Source organism: Spermophilus citellus, assembly GCF_964194105.1.
Source record: "Spermophilus citellus genome assembly, chromosome: 18".
Taxonomy (NCBI): Eukaryota; Metazoa; Chordata; class Mammalia; order Rodentia; family Sciuridae; genus Spermophilus; species Spermophilus citellus.
This window is the reverse complement of record NC_138200.1, coordinates 5,893,174-5,913,886: the sequence shown is the minus strand read 5'-3', so window position 1 is coordinate 5,913,886 and position 20,713 is coordinate 5,893,174. Positions and strand designations below refer to the sequence as shown.

General features: G+C 57.4%; 1 protein-coding gene across 2 annotated transcripts; it reads left to right on the top strand.

The window, feature by feature from the left end:
* The first annotated feature begins 4,745 nt into the window (after window positions 1-4,745).
* On the top strand, window positions 4,746-14,869 carry LOC308638377 (sialic acid-binding Ig-like lectin 8). Of its 2 annotated transcripts, XM_081275787.1 has the most exons (7): window positions 4,747-5,368; window positions 5,580-5,858; window positions 6,077-6,124; window positions 7,001-7,258; window positions 7,859-7,955; window positions 8,318-8,399; window positions 13,468-14,869. In XM_081275787.1, exons 1-7 carry the CDS (start codon window positions 4,933-4,935, stop codon window positions 13,639-13,641), a joined length of 1,374 nt encoding a protein of 457 aa, XP_081131913.1. In that variant the 5' UTR covers window positions 4,747-4,932; the 3' UTR covers window positions 13,642-14,869. The 2 variants fall into 2 exon arrangements, with proteins under 2 accessions (XP_081131914.1, XP_081131913.1); XM_081275788.1 differs by lacking the exon at window positions 5,580-5,858 and having other exon boundaries at window positions 4,746-5,368.
* The last annotated feature ends 5,844 nt before the right edge of the window (window positions 14,870-20,713 follow it).

Sequence of the window (20,713 nt, the reverse complement as noted above, 5' to 3'; positions counted from 1 at the left end):
AGCCCCCCCAGGGGAGAAGATGGGGCTCCACGCTCTTCCTTGTGGAGCCTCCAGAGCCATGAGGCAAATGAACTTCTGCTCTTTGTAAATCACCAGACTCAGCTGCTTCATGATAGCATCAGAGAAGAGCCTGACTCTGTAGTGTCTGCCTGGCTCTCTCCTCCTTCCCCCACCCTCTCTCTCTGTCTCTCTCTCTCTCTCTCACACACACACACACACACACACACACACACACACACACACCTAGGCACTGGGCATTCCTAGTACTGAGATGGGCCTCATCTTTCCATCTTTCCTGGGAGGATGGGGCACTGTGAATAGGACCCTAGATGTCAGGTCAGAGGTCCTAGGTCACTGTCTTGGTAAAAGTGAAATATCAGGGACGACATTTTCCCTGGTTGTTCTCATGTCGCTGTCCATTTCAGTCTCGGCCACTTGGGTCCACCTGGGTCACCAGTGCTTGCCCCAGCACTCAGTGATCCCCGCTCCCAGTGGCTGTCCCCATGACCCTCCCTCTGGCCTGGAAGTGAGGAGCCATTGCGTCTCACCAGTGAGATGACCAACAGATCGTGATGACCTGTGACCCATCCCTGTCATCGCCCAGGCTTCCTGACCCTCCCAGCCCTGTGGCTGCTTCTCCTTCCGCCTGGTCCTGGGTCCACTTTAGCCTGGAGCATGTGGAGCAAAGGATTCTGGGAATGCAGTTCCGGCCTGGCCAGGCTGACCGAGTGGAGACCTCCAGAGGGTCTTCACACAGGGCTCCTCGTGGCCAGCTAAGAGCAGTCCTCTCAGATCAGTGAGCAAGAAGAGCAGCCCAGTGCAGTCCCACCTTCTCCCTCAGCTGTGCCCCGTGGCTTGCTGTTCCAGGCAGGTACTGCTGCCCCTCAGCCCCAGGACTCATTGGATTGTACGTCCCCTGCTGTGAGTGGGCGGGACCCCGGCTGGGCCTGTGGCTGGTGGTTGGCTCTGGGCTCTTTCAGGCAGCTGCACTGAGATGGTGGCCTCTGTCAGGGTGGGACATGTGACATCTTGGTGCTCCTCCACGTGGGTCTCTGTCCAGCAGAGGGCCCAGGATGCCCAGGTGCCCAGGGATCCATGGGTGGGTTGGAGGCTGCCTGACCTCCTCAGTCTCAGAACTTCTCAGCCTCCACATTCTATGGGCCAGAGCGGCCCTGGGCTCCATTCACCCCAAGAGGAGGGGCTGTGGGAAGGGGATAACCCTCTAGTGACCCAATGAACCCCTTGTTCGGTGGGTGGGGTCTGGGTTGTGTCTGGAGACTGTTTCCCACAGCTGCTCACCCACCTGCACACCAGCTGCCCCGTCCCCCTGCCAAGGACAATCCCCCCTCTCAGTCAGGGGTGTAGGGAGGTGAAATGGGGACAGAGCCAGCAGCCTGGTGTGGTCCCTAGGGCATTCCTGAGGGTGGACAGGACAGAAGCAGAGATCTGTCCCCCTCCTGAGTGCCCCCTTCCAGGGGGACCTGGGCTCTCCCTGGCACACCTGACGTGCTGACCCCTGACTGCAGACTCTTGGTCAGGCTCCTCCGCAGAGCTGTGGGCATCTCCTGGGTCAGAACCCACTCTCATAGCACCATGGACAGCACCCCAAGGCCTCCCATCCCCAAGCCAGAGCCAGTCCTGAGCAGAGGCAGCGCCCACTCTGAGCAGTGCCCTTTTCCCTGCTGGGCAGAGTGGGAGTGGACACAGACGGAGCACAGACTCACTGCTGGCTGAGGACTTCAGCAGAGGGGCTTCAGAGGTGTGGGGAACTCAGCCAGGAATGGCCTTTGTCTCAGCGTCCCCTGGGTCACCCATGTCCCTCAGGGCTGCCCGACGTCCCCACCATGTCCCTCTGCCTGTGTCCCCTGAGAGTTCACCCTCCTCTCCAGAAGAGCAAGATCCCCCCCACCCCCAGCTGGTGCCCATCTCAGCCACCTGCCTGTGGCACTGGCATTGTCTGGGGACTTGTGTGTCCCCAACCAGACGTTGCTGTCCCTCAAGGAAACCGCTGGACCTGTCCTCTTCACCCCTTAGCTGCAGACCTCAGGGCCCAGTGTGAATGGGCACCACCTGGCTGTGGCATGAATGCAGCTTCCCCTTGTCCCCTGGACAGACTGGACAGTTCTTCCCTCCCCATCTGACGGGACTTCTCCTGCCCCAGCCCAGTCAGCCCTGGTGGACAACGTTTGATGAGGTGGCTGCCCCAGACAAGAGGCAAGAGAGGGGACCCACTCTGTTTCTGAGTCCTTGGGCTGTGGGGGAGAGGCCATTACCTGGGGGTGTGTGAACAGCAGAGATTTGCTCCTCACAGTTCTGGAGGCTGGACGCCCACAGCCCAGGGGCTCGCCAATCCCATGTCTGGGGAGGCCAGTGTCCTCCTCCACCCTGCCTCCTCCTTGTGTCCTCCTGTGGCAGAAGGGCAAAGGAGCTCCCTTGGGTCCCTTCTGGAAGGACACTAATCTCATCCATCAGGGCTCTCCCCCAGGACCAATCACTTCCCAAAGTCCCCACCTCCTGTGACCCTCCCCTTAGCAGTTAGGATGTCAACATGTGAATTTTGGAGGGACACAGCATTCAGCCCACACACTCACCACTCTGACCTGGGTGTCCACTTCTGAAATTGGGGAACTGGAACCAGAGGGCTTCTCCAGCTCTCTCAGAAGTTCCTCTCTTACATGCAGATTCTCAGTGGCTTCCCCAGGTCTCTCCTTCCTGTTCTTCCATTTTTGTTTGTAAAACAGAAGGGCCATGACCTGCCCTTCTGACTACTGGGCTCTGTAGTTGCTCCTTCTGGCAGGGTGTCTGGGCAGTGGGGGGCTAGAAGGGCTGCAGGTGGGACTGCAGGTGGCAATGCAGGGTGTGGTGAGGAGGGGGCTCTGTGTGGAACCCTGTTCCCTCCCAGCCATCACAGGGCACGTCCCCACCCCAGGTTTTGGGAGCTGGTTCTGGGAATACCATGGAATGGACAGAAGATCCATGGGGCTGAGTGGACGAACACAGACCAGCTTTCTGTGTACACAGAGTCTTTGGAGGAAGTCATAGAGTTTGAGTGTTAGGATGGCCTTAGACCTGAGCCTAAGCAACTCCATTTTAAAAACTCCAGTTTAACCTGCAGTCTCACCAGCATGTCCACAGAGCCCTCCAGTATGGCCTCAAACAAGTCACTTCACCTCACCCTGATAAACAGAGTAAAGCCCCTGGCAGGCTGTCCTTGGCTGATAAGAGGGAAAGGCGAGGAGATCAGGGTGGAGACCAAGGGACCAGATGTTTCTGACCCCAGGGTAAACGATGTCACTGAGAAATCTGGTGGTAGCTGATAAGGATTGAAAGGGGGGGGGTCAACCCCCCAATTTAGTATAAATAATAGAGCAAATGATCAGGGATTCAGCCGGCCGAAACAGGGGTGCACTCGAGCTGGAGGGCCTGACGAGGACCTGACGCCCCATCACTTGTCATCCTTCCTGATCCTCTGCGTGACTCACCGGTTTCAAACTCTACCTTAGTGAGAGCCACAACTCCTCCCTAGGACCCCCTCCTCAACTGTGGTCCACTCCACGCCTTGGTTCCGGACCTGGTCACCGCGGTCTGAGTTAGTGGGCAACTGCTGGATGGAAAGCCTAAGGCTTAAGACTTTTAAAGTTGGCACGCAGAGGGGATGTCTGGTGGGAGCCTGATGATGAAGCCTGAAATTATTTTATTTATTTTTTAAATTTTTTTAGCTGTAGATGGACACACAATATCTTTATTTATTTTTAGGTAGTGATGAGGATCACACCCACTGCCTCCCACACGCGAGGCAAATGCTTTACCACTGAGCTACAGCCCCAGCCCCACGTGGAGCTGTTCTTTTGTGCACATTTACCCACATGACATATCTTTCCTGTCTTCCCCAGAAAAAGGTTTCAAGAAAAATTGACACGAGTCACAGGGCTCCACCTCCCAGGACCCCCCCACGACCTGCCCCAGCTGCAAATCACTATATTCAGGCACATGCTTGGAGGTCACACGAAATCCTGGCCACCCCCAGGGTGGACCGTCCACACTGGCATTTCTTGCTGGGTGCCTTCTGTTCCCTGGGACTCCTGGGAGCGGAACCAAACTCTCATTGGAGTCCACCAGATCTACGATGCTCTGGAGTAACCGGGCAGCAGAAAGCATGGCGGTGAAGGACTCCGTCCTGGTGGCTGGTGACTGAGGGGACGTTTTGCACCTTTTAAAATCTGCCTCTTCCCTTCCCACTGTCTTCCTGGCCAGTCCCTCCTCATGAGGCCTCAGCCTGGGTTCTCTGATCCTTTAGGCCACCTGCCAGCCGGGTCCCTCTGTGTCCTTGGTGTTTTAACATAGAGAACTCAGCCTGGTGTCTCCTCTGCACAGTCCCCCGAGACCAAAGTCCAGACAGGGCGGGAGCAGCCCTCCACGCTGCCCAGTGGATCCCGCTATTGCCCAGGTGCCTGAATTCTTACTGTCTGTAGCCTAAGCGGTGACTCCTTGGGGACAGTGTCCAGGTCTGCTGTGCAGAGAGGGTGTCCCACTGTGTGGCTGCCGAGGGAGGGAGGAGAGGTGGCCTGCTCACCCCAATGGCCTCCCTTGTCTCCTTTACCCTGGGGTCACTCAGGGCTCTGGTTAGAGGAAGCCCATTGAGTGACATTGCACAAAAGTCTCCCAAGAGGAAAGACGTCAACAGGGAGGGAGGAGACAGAGTGACTCAGGGAGGGTCCCTGTCCTCTCTGGCCTCAGGGCTGCAGGATGTGGTGGTGGGGGCTGGCCTCCAAGGGCAGAGGCCGCCCTGGCAGAGGCTGGCTGATGCTCCTCCTCTAGGAGGCCACCGTCCCCTCCGTCCCCTTCCCGTGGGCCTCCTCCTGTGGGCTCTTAGTTCCTCAGAGAGGAGCTCTGGGGGCAGACTTCCCCTGCGGCCCTGCAGCCCCGGCCGACATGCTGCTGCTGCTGCTGCTGCTGCCCCTGCTGCGGGGCTGTGGGCGGATGGAGGGCCAGGGGGCTTATGCCCTGCCAGGTTACACCCTGCAGGTGCCCAGGGAGGTGACAGTGAAGGAGGGCCTGTGTGTCCATGTGCCCTGCCAATTCTCCTACCCCAGGAGCAGCTGGACTAACTGGGACTCAGCTCATGGCTACTGGTTCCGGGGACAGGACACAATGACGGATGCTCCAGTGGCCACCAATGACCCTGACAGGAAGGTGCGGGAGGAGACCCAGGGCCGGTTCCAGCTCCTTGGGGACCCAAGAACCGACAACTGCTCCCTGAGCATCAGAGACGCCAGGAAGACGGACGCGGGGTCCTACTACTTTCGGGTGGAGAGAGGACGCTTGAGATTCAGTTACACAAAATACTGGGTCTCACTGAATGTGACAGGTAAGTCACCAGGTCAAGGCAGCCTCAGGGAGGTCACGGGCAGCAGGGCAGAGCTGGGTGGGACCCTGACCGGGACCCTGCCCCCTGCCCTGGGGGAGTTGGGGTCAAGCATTGGGGGCTCAGGGAGCAGCTGGGTCAGAGCCTGAGCTTCTCTCAGGGCCCCACCTCCCACCCTCCCTCCTGACCCTGCCTGTCCCCCTCTGCTCACCAGCCCTGACCCACACCCCCGACATCCTCGTCCCTGGGACCCTGGAGTCTGGCCGTCCCAGCAACCTGACCTGCTCTGTGCCCTGGGCCTGTGAGCAGGGGACGCCCCCCACCTTCTCCTGGGAAGGGCCCTCTGTGTCCTCCCTGGGCCCCAACATCACCCACTCCTCGGTGCTCACCCTCACCCCGCGGCCCCAGGACCATGGCACCAACCTCACCTGCCAGGTGACCCTGCCTGGAGCCTGTGTGACCAGGACAAAGACCGTCCACCTGAACGTCTCATGTGAGAGCTGGGCTGGGACACCTGGGTCTCTGATGGGGCTGGTCCCTGAGGGAGAGGGAGAGGGGTCAGACCCTGGACACTGGGTGCTGGGTCCTGAAATCATGTGGGGGCTGGGCCAGGAGGATGCAGCCTCCACCCCTCCCCACCATGAGGCTCCTGGGACAGAGGCTGATGTCCCCAGCCTCCCACTGACAGGTCTGCGTGTCTCCCTGCCCCAGACTCTCCACAGAACCTGAGTGTAACTGTGTCCCCAGGAGCTGGCCCAGGTAGGGAGGGGCCTCGCTGGGGCTGGGGGGCAGGGCCTGTTCAGCTCAGGGCAGGGCTGGGTCCCCTCACCCTGGTGACAGAGCCCCTTATTGGGGAACCCATTGATCCCTCTCCACTGAAGCCTTATGTCTGCCTTGAGCTCCTGTCCCCACCATCCCAGGCTCCCTGGACTCCAGAACCTGCCCCTCACCCCACAGGGACAGGGTGACACTCTCACAGCAGAACTGGGCTCCCAGGCCCCCTCCCAGCCTCCTCCTGGACCCGCCTCCAGCCTCCTCTTTTTATTCCCCAACAGCTTTGCTCTAAGTGCTTGTGGGAGGAGGCACAGTCCAGGGCACACGCAGACCAGGCTGTCCCCAGAGCCTAGGTCCCTCCCAGAGGTGACCAGTGTCCATGCAGGATGCGCTGAGCCTTGGACTGTCTACCTGAGGACTGAGAGGTCACTGCATGTCAGTAGCACTCAGGGTCCTCGTTCTGGGTGGTGAGGGTGTCCCATGCCCAGATGGACCCCGTTCTGTGGGTGTCCTCTGCCAACAGGCACTGAGTCCTTTCAGCCCACAGGAGTGAGCAGTGGATGGTCCTGAGCCTCCGTCCACAGCTGGGTGTGCACGTCAGTGAGCTCAGCTCCTGAGCACAGAATACAGCTGAGCCACATGTTCTGGTTCAAGAGCTTGAGTCAATGTAGCTGAAGGAGGTACAGGAAAACACATCCGTCACAGGAACATCAACTTGGCCATGTTCCTGGGCACAGGTCAAGGGTGTGTTTTCCTGTGCTTCATTCAGTCCTTGAGTGTGGGGGGTCCCCTCTCTGGACTCCAGGGTTCTCTTTCCTTTGGTCTCTTTGTCACTCTGACCCTCTGTCTCTTTCCCCACAGAATCCACAACCCTGGGGAATGGCTCATCTCTTTCAGTCCTGGAGGGTCAATCTCTGCGTCTGCTCTGTGTTGTGGACAGCTGTCCCCCTGCCAGGCTGAGCTGGTCCTGGGGGAACCTGACTCTGTGTCCCTCGCAGACCATGGACCCTGGGGTGCTGGAGCTGTCTGCAGAGCACCTCAGGGGTGGAGGGGAATTCACCTGCCATGCACAGAACGCTCTGGGCTCCCAGCACATCTCCATTAATCTGTCACCACAGAGTGAGTGTCACAGTGGGCTGGAGAGGGGCAGGAGGACGGGACAGCACCTGCCCCACACCAGTCCCTGCAGCCACCTCCTTGGCTTGAGAGGGAAGCTCATCTCTCTCCTGCCCTCAGCTGGGGGCCTGGACCCAGAGCCTCGCTGTCCTCTCCCTGCTGGGCCAAGGTGTGGGTGGGTGGATCTTGGAGGCCAGGTGGGCCTTACTCAGGTGTGTCTGGGCAGCAGGGCCCTTGTTTGTGGGCCAGGACTCGTGAGGCCTTTGCCTTGGGCACAACATTTAGGATGAAGCCAGAAGCCAGAAGCCAAGAATAAAAGCAAACAAAACCCCCGTGAGAACAGAACCAGCCCAGACACTGAGTGAAAATAGTATCACGATGCAATAATCAAAAAAGTAAAAATGGATGCAAACCAATTCTATGATGAACAAAATACCAAATTTCAATAACCACACGGCGCCCCCCCCCCCCCCATCCTAGTTCTCCTGGTCTGGGAGAGGGACCAGGAAGGCTCAGTCCAGGGTCCTGCAGGGAGCGGCAGGGAAGGGAGGAGGGATTCTGGGAGCTGAGTCTGCAAAGCGATTCCCTCTGGTGCGTCCACAGGCAAAGCGGGGCCTCTATCCGGAGTGACGCGGGGGGCCCTCTGGGGCGCTGGAGCTACCTCCCTGCTCTTCCTGTCCTGCATCCTCCTCCTCCTCGGGTGAGCATTGGTGGGCGTCGGGGAGGCCGGGCAGCACCCTGGAGAGGAGGAGGGCGAGCCCGGTCCGGCCCTGAGCTGGAGGGACCTGGATGGCCAAGGGCTTGAAGCCAGGGCCCCTGAGGTCTGGGCGGGCTCTGGGGGAGCCAGCCACGCAAGCCCGCGTCCGAGATAGGGGCTCCAGGGCTGTCCCCACTCTCGGAGGCCAGAGCCCAGAGTCTGCCTTCCCAGTAGGAGCCTCCAGGACAGGACTGTCCTCTCCCACTTGGCCACCCTCCTGCGCTCAGCAAGATGCAGGGGTGGGGCGGCCGTCTGCCCTCTGTGCCCTCCTGGCCCCACTGAGGCTCCTTGGTGTCTCCATTCAGAGCGCGCTCCTACAGGAAGAGGTCCGCCAGGCCAGCGGCGGGCTCGGGGGATACCAACGCTGTCCAGGTCCCGGCCTCTCAGGTGAGTGACATGGCGCATCCCCACACCTCCCGGAGATGTCCCCAGGACTGCTCTGCTGAGGTGGCGCAGCTGCTCTCCCCTCTTCCCCAGGACAGCCGGCTGTCCAGCTGGATGCCCACACCGTGGGCTGCTGACAGCACCCTCCTCCCTGCTTTCTCCCAGGCCAGTCCCGAGGGATCCCCTCTGTTCTGCTGTCCTCCTGTTAAGCCATTGTGTCACATCATGTCTCCTCAGAGCAGCCAGCACCAGCCCCGCACTCCCTGACCCCTTCATGGTTAGGGACTGGGATCTCGTCCCTGGACCTGTTCACCTCCCGCCTCTGTCTCCCCTTCCACCTGGTGCCATCTTCCAGGCGCCCAGTGTCCACTTCCTCTGCACTTGAACACCTGTCTGCAGGGGCAGACGGTAGATGCCTTGGCTACTGACCCCCTGTCCCTGTTGTGGCTACTCAGCTCTGCTGCTGTGGCATGAGGATCTGCTGTGTCACAGGGTCTCTGCAAATGGTGACCATGGCCCTGTGCAAGGCTGACCCACAGGGACAGTGAGCTCCTCGGCCCCTGGTGGCCCCCCTACCTCCCATCAGGTCAGGAGCCTGGGGGAGCCAAGGAGCCACTTGTCTTCAGTGCAAATTTAAGGGGTGCCAAGAAAATCTCAGGAATGGAGACAAACAGTGTTCTAATGAGCTGACAAAACGAGGTAAGGTAAAGTTAGTGAAGGTGACTTAGGGTTGTCATTCAGTCCAGAGACATGGTGCAACATGGCCGCATTCCCCTGAACAGAAGGGAAGCAAAGAGTAGGTTGTAATACCGTCCCCTGTTCATCTCTAGCAGAGCCAGGAGGCACAATGACCTCAGGGCTGGTGGGGACATCAGATCCGCAACTTAGGAAAAGGCTGTGCTACATATTAATGAAACGTGACCTTTTCAGTTATTTTAAAGTCCTCTAAAAAAGCTGACCATTACAAATGTCACTAAAACATACAAACAGAGTGTTCCTCCAGTTGGCAGAGCTGGACACTTTTACTAATACTGGGTTTATTTTGTTTTCCATGAATTTTGGCATTAATTTCTATTTTTAAAATCTTTGCATCAAAATATTTCTCTCAATTTCTGACATTTTTCTCCCCCTTTTTAATTTTTCTCTCCTGGTGAGTGCCCAGGTCGCTCGCCTGGCCCCGTCCTCCCCACAGCCTGCTCCCGCCCCCCACACTGGGCTCCTCTGCAGAGGGCTTTCACTGTGGTCCCCCAGAACAGAACAAGGTCATTGGTGCCTCTGGGCCTGGGCCTGCCTGTTCCTCCCTCTCAGAGGCTCTTTGCAGTCCCACTATTCATTCCTGTCACCCTCCATGCTCCAGGGACTGTCACCCTCCTCCTTTGTGTTTTGTATCTAGAGCCTGCTTTGGAGAGTTTGGGCAGCAAAATAGCCTGCTCTGGAATTCCTTAACCCTCAGGGAATGTCCCTGAGACCTACCAGGGACCAGCTGTGTAGGTGCCAGGGACCCATCTATGAGACACAGCAGCAAACCTGAGGCTCGGTGCTTCTCTTCTAGACAGAGGGATGCAGCAAGCCACCAAGCAAACAGATGGTGGTGCATGGGCACAAGGAGAGAGAGACTTGCTCTGGGGAAGGAAGGGTGCAGGACTGGGAGGGGCTGAGAGGTTCTGTTTTTTAGATCTGTCCTCGATGGTGAAAAGCCATGCAGCGTGAGTTTGATGAGGTAGACTTGTACAGGACTTGCCCTTTTGTGACTGGCTTATGTCATGCAGCATGTCCTCAGGGTTTGTGTGTGTTGTAGCATGTGACAGAAGGTCTTTCTTTTTAAGGGTGAACAATATTCCACCACATTTTCTTTGCCCATTTATCTTTTGATGGGCATTCTAGTTGCTTCTATTTGTCGGCTACTGTGAATAATGCACAGCTGTGTGAGTATCCTTTCAAGATTCTGTTTTCTAGTCTTCTGGATATGTGCACATAACTAGGATTTCTGGATTGTATAGTGTCCTTTTTTTAATTTTTGAGGAACTTCCTGTTTCTGCAGAAGCTACACCATCTTACATGTACCAGAAGTGTTCGAAGCTTCCCATTTCTCAACATCCTTGGCAACACTGTTTTTTTTTTTTTTTTTGTTGTTGTGGTTGTTTAATTTCCTATTATTTTCTTAATACTGTCCATCTAATGCATGTGAGGTGACAGTTCTCTGTGGCTCTGATTTGCATTTTTTGATCACTAGTGACACTGAAGATTTGTGTGTGTGCTTCTTGGCCATTTCTGTGTCTTTTGGAGAAATGTCTGGTCACATTCTTTGCCCACTGTCTACTTGGGCTGTGTTTAGTGCTGACGTGCTGCAGGGTTCCTTCTGCAGCCTGGCTCTTGGGCCCTCATCAGATGGAAGGCTCTCCCAAGTTTCTTCCCATTGTGGCGAAGGTAGTGACGAGGCTCTGGAGTCTGTGGTGTGAGGATTCCAAGCAGAGGGAGCAGTGGGTGCAGTTACTCCAACAGGAGGCTGCCCAGGGCTGAGGGCAGAGCCTGGGCTCTACAGAGGGAGGCAGGTAACCCCAGGAGATCAGCTGGGAGAGGCTGAGCTTATGCAAATCCTGTCTGCTTGGGGCTGTGCAGGGTCTGCAGGCCTGAGCACCAGGGAGGGGTTCCTCTGGCTGCTGTGTGCAGGAGAGACCCTCTGTGTGTGTGTGTGTGTGTGTGTGTGTGTGTGTGTGGTGGGGGCAGGTGTGTGTGTGTGTGTGTGTGTGTTTGTCTGTGTGTGTGGGGGCAGGTGTGTGTGAGTGTGTGTGTGTGTGTGTGTGGTGGGGGGCAGATGTGTGTGGGGGGCAGAGGCCAGAGGTTATAAAGGAGACTGGGAGGCATTTCCAGGCAGGAGGTCATGCTGGCTGGAACCTTGACTGGCCTCTGGCTGGATCCTGAGGTCAGCTGAGTGGGACCACTGTGGACCGGGAGCGGGGACTGAGTGACAGGATCCAGGATGCTTGACTCCGGGATCTTTGCCCTGAGCAGGCAGAATGGAGGCGCCAACCACTGAGGTCCAGATGAGGTAGAAGGAGGGGACTTGGGGAGGGAAGGAGGAGTTCTGTTGAAATGGGTTTTAGCTCTGGACAAGGGAGGGGTTCCGAGTACTGACAGCCCCTACTCACAGTGTTTCCATGGACGACTTCTCAACTTTACGAACATGCAAAGCAGTTCCCACTCAGAGAAGCCATATTCCAGATTTAGCATGTGGACCTTCTCCGGGACCAGGGATGGGTGGTACATGACACGCTGTGGCCCTGGGCAGGGGCAGCGTCCCCCACAAGCCACACCCGAGGTAGACCAGCGCTCTGTGGAGGCCTGCGCTGCCCTGTTGTGGGTGTGGTGTTGAGTGGCTCCGCGGTGTTCAAACTCGTTATAAAACAGGCTTTGCGTGATGGCTCTCCCAGTGCCAGGCTCACGTGAGTGTGGTGAGTGTGCTTAAAGGTCGGGGAGGTAACTGGTGCTCCTGGGCCGTCCAGTGCACTAAGCCCACTTTTGACCTTGACCTTTTTAGTTACGTTGGTTTATTGGCTGTAACTTGAGGAGCGTCTGCACACTGTTGGCCCGAGTCTGTGGTCAAGAGGGGGAGCGGGTAGGAGGGCTTGCACGTCACAGCTGTGGATGGCGAGGGGCCATGCGGACTGAATGTGACCACAAGGGACGTTGCAGAGAAGAATGCGATGACTCTGAGGTTCAGGGATCAGGAGGCGTAGACAGGACAGAGGGCTGCCAGGGCGGTGGATGGGCCTGGAGGTGTCCTGTAGCTCAGTGCAGAGGGCCTCTGCGTGGGGAAGGTGTGCAGCTGCACTTCTGCAGAGTCCAGGAGGAGCAGGGCTAGGGGGCCTCAGGGTGGAGAAGTAGCTTGAGTGTGAATCCTCAGATAATCACGAGGCAGGGGGAGGAGCCAAGTCACGGTCAGCTCTGTGGTGCCATGTGCTGTCCAGGGTGGGCAGAGAAAGGCCTAAGATGAGGGGGACCCCTGGGGGAGCCCTGTGGCTCTCTGCTGCCTGACCTGCTCTATTAGCTTCCACTGCTGCTGTAAGACTTGCCACAGATTTAGTGACTTCAAACAAAATACGTGTCACCTTACCATTCGGGAGGTCACAAGTCCAAAATGGGTTTCCCCGGGAATAAAATCAGGGAGCGGGTGCTGGTTCCTGGGGGGCTCCGGAAGATGACGTTTTCTTGCTTTTGTGTCTTGGGGGCCTGGGGACCTGGGCAGGGGCGGGGCCTCTCTCCATCTACAGAGCCAGCAGCATCGTCCAGTCCCTCGCATCCCCCACCTTCACTGAAGAGTCCCTTGTGACTACACTGGGCTCACCCACAAACCCAGGATCCCTCTGCACCTCCATGTCCTGGACCTAATTCCGCCTGCAAAGTCTCTCTCACAAGGAAATGTATTTGCAGGTTCCAGGGACTCACATGAGGACATTTGGGGGTCCTTTCTCTTCCTCTTGGGGGGATACCATTTCTTTGGCTGCCTCCTACCCCAGCCCATCAGGCTGTAAGCATCTCGGGTCGGGCGCCATGTCTGGTCCAGGCCTGGCCTCTCCCAGGTGCTCTGTTCCTGCCCATCTTATCATAATGCACCATTGGATTTTTGGTTTTGATTAGTCCTTATTGTGACCACCGTCCATTAAGGAATGAGCTGCAAGAGGCCAGGCCTGTGTCTGCTGTGTCCACAGGGTGCACCGAGCCCCCAGCTTAGGATTTGGCACCAGTGCCCTCTGGAGGACCCTGGGCTTTGGGGTCAGGGAGAAACAGATGAGACCCTGATTTTACTTGGGAGTTTGGGTGTGCTGCGTCCCTACTTCAACCTCGGTTTTCACTTCTATGAAATGGAGACGAAATAATCCCTCCCCCGTGGAGCTGTTGGGGGAAGTTCACGAGGCTCGGTGCGCGTGGAGCATTCGGTGCTTGAGGAAGTGTCCATCAGGGACAGTTCAACTCTGGCGCAAAAGGCTGTGTGCATGGACACACGGGCACCCCTGCAGCCCTGGGCTCCTCCCCACTGTCCACCCTGACTCTCTCCTCTCTCTCCACTCAGAGCCGCCTGGTCCAGTCCCAGGCAGAGGAACGCTCCCCAGAGCCAGCTGCCCTGGCCGTGGCCACCCGCCCCTCAGAGGATGAGGAGATCCATTATGCAGCCCTCAGGTTTCATGAGGTGAAGGGAGAGCAGGCGCCCGACAGTGAGTACGCAGAGATCCACATCCAGCCATGAGAGGCTGAGACCGGCCCCGGCTCAAGGAGGCGCAGCCTCTTCCAGGCCAAGGAAAAGTCAGGTCCCTGTAGAGGGACGCCTCTAGGTCCTGACGCCACACAGAACTGGAACCCAGACCTATTCCCAGCTGCGCTCCGTGCTGTGGCCACCTCCTCCTCTCCCCCACCTGCCCACCCAGGGCCTCCGCTCTCCTCTCTGCTCCTGAGCTCAACTCTTTCTGACTCCACTGCAGTGAGATCCTGCTGTGCTTCTCTCTGGGCCTGTGTCATCCACCACACTGTCCTGCAGGTCCCCCAGGTGTCACAATGACAGAACATCACACTGTATGTTGCAAGAGAGGAGTGTTGTTTGTGGTGCTGGGGACGGACCCCAGGGCCCTGTGCCCGTGAGGCAAGCACTCTACCAACTGGGCCATGTTCCCGGCCTCAAGGGAGGATTTTAAATATCCTCACCACAAGGGAATGAAGGGTGTCCCAGGTGATGGATGGCTAATTGGCCCAGTGTGTCAGTCCTCAGGGTGTGAAGCTATTGAACATCACATTGTCCCCGATAAATGCACACAGTCACTATTTGTACATTAAAACAGAATAAAACTTTAAAAAGCCCTACAGGTGAGGAACTGAGGGACAGAGTCTCTCTGAACATGGGCTGAGACGTCCGCCTGCCGGGTGGGGGTTAAGGAGTCAGGCCCGTCAGCAGGGCGCCTGGAGGTGGGTGCTGAGCACCTGCGGGTCTCTGTGCTCTGAGCAGCAGGACCTGCGGGCTCCTCCTTTGGAGGCAGCAGGGTGCACCTGCCTGTGCCCTTGGCCACACATGGCTATTCCACAGCTTTCCAGGAAGGGACCGTGCCTTAGGGTCAGGCCTGCGCAGCTCTGGCCCGACCTCCTCCCCTCCTTCTGGCCTTGGCCTCCCAGCTGTCCTTAACCTGTCACCTGCATGCAGTCAGGGGTCATTGACACAGGGAGCTCTCTGCTCTGCTCGCAGCTCCCGGTGGCTCCCTGGTCCAGAGTGGCCCATCCCAGCCTCCTGTGGCCTCCCTCCACGCCTTCTGGGTCCTCACTGCTGCCCACGCCTCCCCTGGCCTTTCTGAGCCCTTTTCCGTCGGCCCCATGACGCATCCTTTGGTCCCTGGACACTGGTTCCCCCTCGAAGGCTGTCCTCCTGGTCTCCTATTCCTGTGAGCGTGGAGCTCCAGGGGTGGAGCTGAGAGGGGAGGGAGCAGCCATGGTCTCCCCCTCCAGGGCCAAACCAGGGAGTGAGAAAAGTGTCCCACAGTTTGAGGGTTATCCCAGAATGAACCACGTGACCTAAGGTCTTACCGACACCTGTCACCTGAACAAGGGAAGGAATGGGTCACGGCAGTCACTTCCCAAGTAGGCGGGAAGGCACGGGACCCGAGGGCTGGAGGGAGCACCCAAAGCCCTGAACCTGGGTCCCAGCCCATTCACAGCAGCGTCACAAATATCAAGGGACAAGGATTGAGAACCGTGGAATACACCTGTCCCCACCCCACAGAGCACTGCCGCGGGAGCGGAAGGAAGATGCAAGGAATGCGTGGGGTCACCATGTCCACGGGTTGGAAGACCCGTAGGTGAGGTGTCACCTGCTCCATGTGGGTTTCAAATACCCAGTCAAACCCTACCCTCTGAGTGTGAGTAGCTGCACGTGTTAGTAGACACAGGTGTGTGAGCAGACGTGTATGTGAATATACAGGAGGTGACGTTCCCCTCCATGTGTATAGATGCACAAGTGACTGTGAATCTTCATGGAAATATAAAGGGCCCAGAATAATGCCACCATCTTGCAGAAGAAGAAGAACTGAGGGTCAGAGCCCTCTCCAGGCAGAGTCACCAGGCAGTGCAGTGGGACGGTGGACTCCATGAATGGCCCCGCACCCTGTCAGTGGACTACAAGTTCATTCCCTTGGGAGAGGAGAGGCTTTTCAATTAGTGGAGTAGAAGGAGAGGATCAAGGTTGGAAAGGTGGAAACTCTGACACTCACCACGTCACACCCGAGAAACGTCTGCGGTGAGTCAGGGACCTGGAGGTGAGTGTGAACCTGCAAAGCGTCTACACTGGGTGGTCCGCATGGTAGCTGCCAGCCCCCAGGCCTGGGCACCCCCAGTGTGCCGCATTGATTAGGCCAAAGAACACGGTGCTTCCTTAGTGATCTTAATACTTGATATTTTAATGTATTGTGTTAAATAAAACATCATTAACGTGATTTCACCTTTGACTTTTATTGTGACCACTAAGACACTAAAACCCACATGTGGGACTTGCGTATTTCTGGGGACAGGGGAGGACCTTGGGGACCGGGGGCCTGCTCTTCCTGGTGTTGTGCCCTGTGCTGTAGGCAGGCTGTTGTGGTTACTGACAGGCGCAGATGCTCTGCCCCTGGGTTCCTGAGCTTCCTGGGAAAAGCACCAGCCTCTCCAGGGACAAAGGTCCCCATGTGCATGACCTGGAGTGGCTGCTGCCCGGCCCCACCCAGGAGGCTCTCTGGGCTTCCCTGGGGGGATTCATAACCTGCTCCCCCTGCCCCTGTGGAGCCAGGCGTTGATCCCTAGTTCCAGGAGACTTCTGCACCTGTCTGCAGGACAGACTGGGGTGTCACGATGGCAGATCACAGGGGGTCCTTGCTGGGCCACAGGTAGCACTGCATTCAGGTATCAGCTTTCCCCTTAAAAACAAACCCAACGCACGTGCATCCACCTTCCAGGGGCTTTTATGTGGCCTGGGCTGTGCTGTGGGAGTCTCCAGCCAGGGGCTTTGCTGTCAGTGCACTCATGTGCTGGAGCGTCCTGTGAGATGACCACCCCTCAGTGCAGATGAAGAGACTGAGGTTCAGAGAGGCTGTGCTGCTGTCTCAGGGTTCCTGCGCTGCTCGGGGCAGGGCTGGAATTGGAACTCCAGCCTGATTCTGAGGTCTCTTCCCGTCTGACATGGAGGGAGGCAGAGGGGACACATGTGCAGGGGACAACATTCCTTGGTGCTTCTCAGGGAGAGGGGCAGCTGCCAAGGTGAACCTGGAGACTCCTACCCACCCTCCAAGCTGCTCTTAGTCCTCCCCCGCCATTGTTTGTCTGTTTGTTTGTTTGTTTGTTAAATCACAGGTTGTTCTTTCCCCCTGAAGTGTCCACCTTTGTTGAGTCAGCCTGGTGATTACAGGACGCTTGGGGGTGGCCTGGTCAACCTCAGGGTCCTCAGGCTGACGTGGTCCATTATCTGATCAATAGATAATGCTGGAAAGTCCCCTAAATTATCGGTCCCTCAGAATCACCCATCTCCTGGTCTGATCTGCTAATTAACAGGACACAAGGTCGAGCTGTAGACCTGGGGGTAGCTGGCCCGGGAGGGAGAGTGGCCTGGGAGTGACCGCCTGGGACAGTGGGTGGAGCCCGGGGGTCAGGACCTCACTCCTGCCCTTTGGGACCCTCTGCTCCCTGCGCGTCTTTCCTGCCCCACCTCCCGGGCTGTGCCCAGCGGGCAGCGCAGGGAGCAGTTTGCGCTGTGTTCTGGGACTCATGCCACCGTGAGCAGCATGTCTGTCCTTTTGTGTGGTCAGAGGGTGCCCTGGACGAGTCCATCCTGGCTCAACACTCCCGTGCTCTTCCTGGGGTGTGGGGGTGGCTCCAGTCAGGGGTGTATGGAGACAGCGGCTGTGACCCTGTGTCCAGTGCTGTGGGCGGCAGGGCCACCACGGAGGCAATGACAGCAGAGTCCAGGGCTCCGGGCTCCTCCCAAGTCCATGGGGACCAGCAGGAGGGAGGGAGGCAGTGGAGAGGGCCTTGGGGAGCATCAGGGTGTCTTGTCACCCTGCTCACTGACACCCAGAGCTGTGGGTTGCAGCCGCCCCCAGAGATGTGAGTTCAAGTCTGGAGCCAGGCTGTGAACGTGACTTGTAAGGAGGGTCCCCGCCCGGTCATCAGGTTAATATGAGGTCCTGCTGGATTCGAGTGACCCTAGAGCCAGTGCCTAGTGTCCTTATCCCAGGAGAAACTTTGGCAATGACCACAGAGTCCCATGTCCAGGCTCCAGGCTCCAGGGCCCTCTGGACAGGGACACAGGGAAGCAGCCACGTGGACATGGAGGGCAGGATGGACCGCAGCAACCCCGGGGCTGGAAGAAGCAGGCGGAGTCTTTCTAAGACTTCAGAGGAGCCTGGCCAGCCACCCGCGAACTCAGACCTGGCCTCCACAGGGAGTCTGGGCCCGCCTCCCCGGGCCTCCCTGGCCAGGCCCTGTCCTAGCTGCTGTCTTGAAGTACCCTGTGAAGGGGGGTCTGTCAGGAAGCCCCTGAGGGCAGGGACCCCTGAGCTGGCCAGGCGGCCGGCACAGGCCCGGGATTGGCCGCTGAGGAGTGCCCCTCCCTCCTTCCCATCTCCTTCCCCTGAGTCTTTGTCCCTTTGTGGTGCCATGTGATCAGCACACTGAGTTAGACTTTGGGGACATTCAAGAGACAGCTCAGAAGAGCCCCGATGTCCTATCATGGACCCTGGGCTCAGGCTCCTTAACTGCTCCAACTTTATTGTCTCTTTTTTCTGGTTGTGAAGAGAACAGGCCCTTGGTGAGGGGGAGAGACCACTCAAGAATAAACAGGAAAGTCTAGAGAGAGGAATTGGCACAGAGCAGCCTGCAGATCTGAGCCCCCCACAGATTGTTGCATGTGAGACACATAAACTGGGGACACCCCATGCCCACACTGCGCCTGCCCCTCAGGTCCACTGACCCATACGTGTTCCTACGGGATCCTATCAGCTGCCGCTGTGCGTGGAAGGTTTCCACCTTAGAATTCAGCACCTGAGGTCTCCAACATGGCACAGAAGCTCAGCAAGTGCAGCGCCCAGGGAAGCGACTGTCTGTCTTGGGCATTTGTGGGCTGCTTCCTTCCCGTCCTCGGCACTGCTGACCTGGGGACCCTTCCAGCCCCTCTGGTGACTCCAGGGCATGGGATGATGGAGATGAAGTGGGAAGGGAAACACTGAGGCAGATGGAGAGGAGGTGAAGGGTTAGAGTCAGAGCTCAGCCCAGGGCCCGCCCAGCCTGCTCCCATTGGTCAGCTCTGACTGACAAGCAGAGGGGCCAGTGGCCATGCCGCCCATGACGTCATCTCTCAGGTCCCAGCTGGGGTCTTCAGTCTTGTAGGAGCCTCTGTCTTCAAGTCCCCCCCCGACTGTCCCTGCCAGGGAGACCCTAGGCCTTTCCAGTGCGGTTGTCCCTGGTTGGGACTCTGAGCTCTTCCCCGTCGCTCTCCACTCACCTCCTTGCTGGACGGGGACTGTCCTCCAGGTCTCAGGTCAGGGAGCCCGATTCCTCCTGGGGAAGAGTGAAGGAGTCAGGTCCCAGGTCCTTAAGTCCTGGGGACATTGAGGCCTGAAGGAGCCCAAGGACTCACCAAGCCCCGTCTCAGGGGACCCTAGGGGCTGGAGGAGATGAACTGCGGGCGTCCCCTCCACTCTAGTCCTCAACATGCCCAGACCTGACTTTTAATACCAGGTTGTCTTGACATCAGAAGAAGGATGAGCAGGACCCGCCCTGGACGGTGCCCATCCTTATCCCAGTGCAGGTGAGGGTCAGAGGTGCTGATGATGGTCTCCTGGGGAGGGTCCGGGACCCCTGGCCACGTGGGCTCCCTGCTTCCCTCCAGCCTCCAGCCCCTGAGATCAGGAGGGGCCTGCTCCAGGAGGGATGTGGCCTCAGGTGGGACCCCCCTGCTCAGCGGGAAGCTCTGAGACCTGGTGTCCTCTGAGCCCTGCCTTGTGGAGGCCAGCAGCCCACCTTTCCCCCTGCCCTCCCAGGCTCCTGGGCTGCCCTGCCCTGCTCCTCCTCCTGCGTCCTGGACACTCTCAGTCTCCTTCCCAGCTGCCTCCTCTCTGCCCTGTTGAGGATGAGGTTCTGTCCCCACCTGGGCCTTTCCTTGTCCCATGCAGGGTGCTTTCTCACGGGGTGGTGGGGGTGGGGATCATTTGTGGTTGTCTCTTCACTTTTTATTGATAAAGACATTATTTTTTACTCTTTAAAACATCTCGTGTAACTGGCCTAGAGCAACTGTCCAGTAGAACCTTTGCAATGGTGCAGAAGGTCTGTGTCTGCATGTCCCATGTGGTGGCCACTGGCCTCGCGGGGTGGCCAAGCACTTGACGGATGGTGTGACTGAGGACCTGAATTTTTTCTTATTTAATTTTAAGCCTTTTTAAATTTAAAGACCTGCATATGGCTAGTGTCTCCCATATTTTTAACTCAAGCCTAGAGACCCTCCCTTTAAGGTGGTATAAATTTAATATTAAATGAAGCCAGTACTAAAATGTCTTCAAATGTGTGACCTTTAAATTAGAAGACCTTTCAAATAATTGTGATCTCAAGGTTTACATTTCAGTTAGGTTTTGATTTAGGTTAAATTTTAAAATGAAGGTTTGTTCAGTGAAGAAGAATTTTGGTGTGCTGGACACCTGGGTGTATGGGCGGGTCCTTGGGGACTGAACTGAGACTGGACATGCCAATTCCAGGTGATGAAGACCGGCTGGTTGCCGTGGGTGACCAGCATGCTGTACCACACACTCCTGCTGTGACGTGCTGCCTCGCCACAGGCCCCAGGACAAGGGGACCAGGTAACCAGGAGTGACTTCCCAACACTGTGGCCCAACATCAACCTTCATCTGTACAAGTTGCCTCTCTCGGGTGTTTTGTTGCAGTGACAGAAGGCTGACAGTCACCATTGTCAGCATTATTATCACCGTCACCGAGACCGTCTCACTGTTACACTTACACCACTGAATCACCATGATCGCCAGTGTCACCATGGTCACCACCATTGTAACCGGCCATCACCATCATTACCCACACGACCAGTGTCACTGCTATTTATTAACACCCACTCCAGTGGTTCTCAACCAGGGGAATCTTGCCCCCCACATGGACTCCATGGAGCCTGGAGGGATTTTAGTGGTCTCATCGGGGGGTGGGGGTGGTTTTTATTACTGGCCTCGAGTGGGCAGGGCCAGGGACCTACAATGCACAGGACAACCTTACCCCCACCTTGAAGAATTCTGTCCCTAAATGACGGTGGTGCC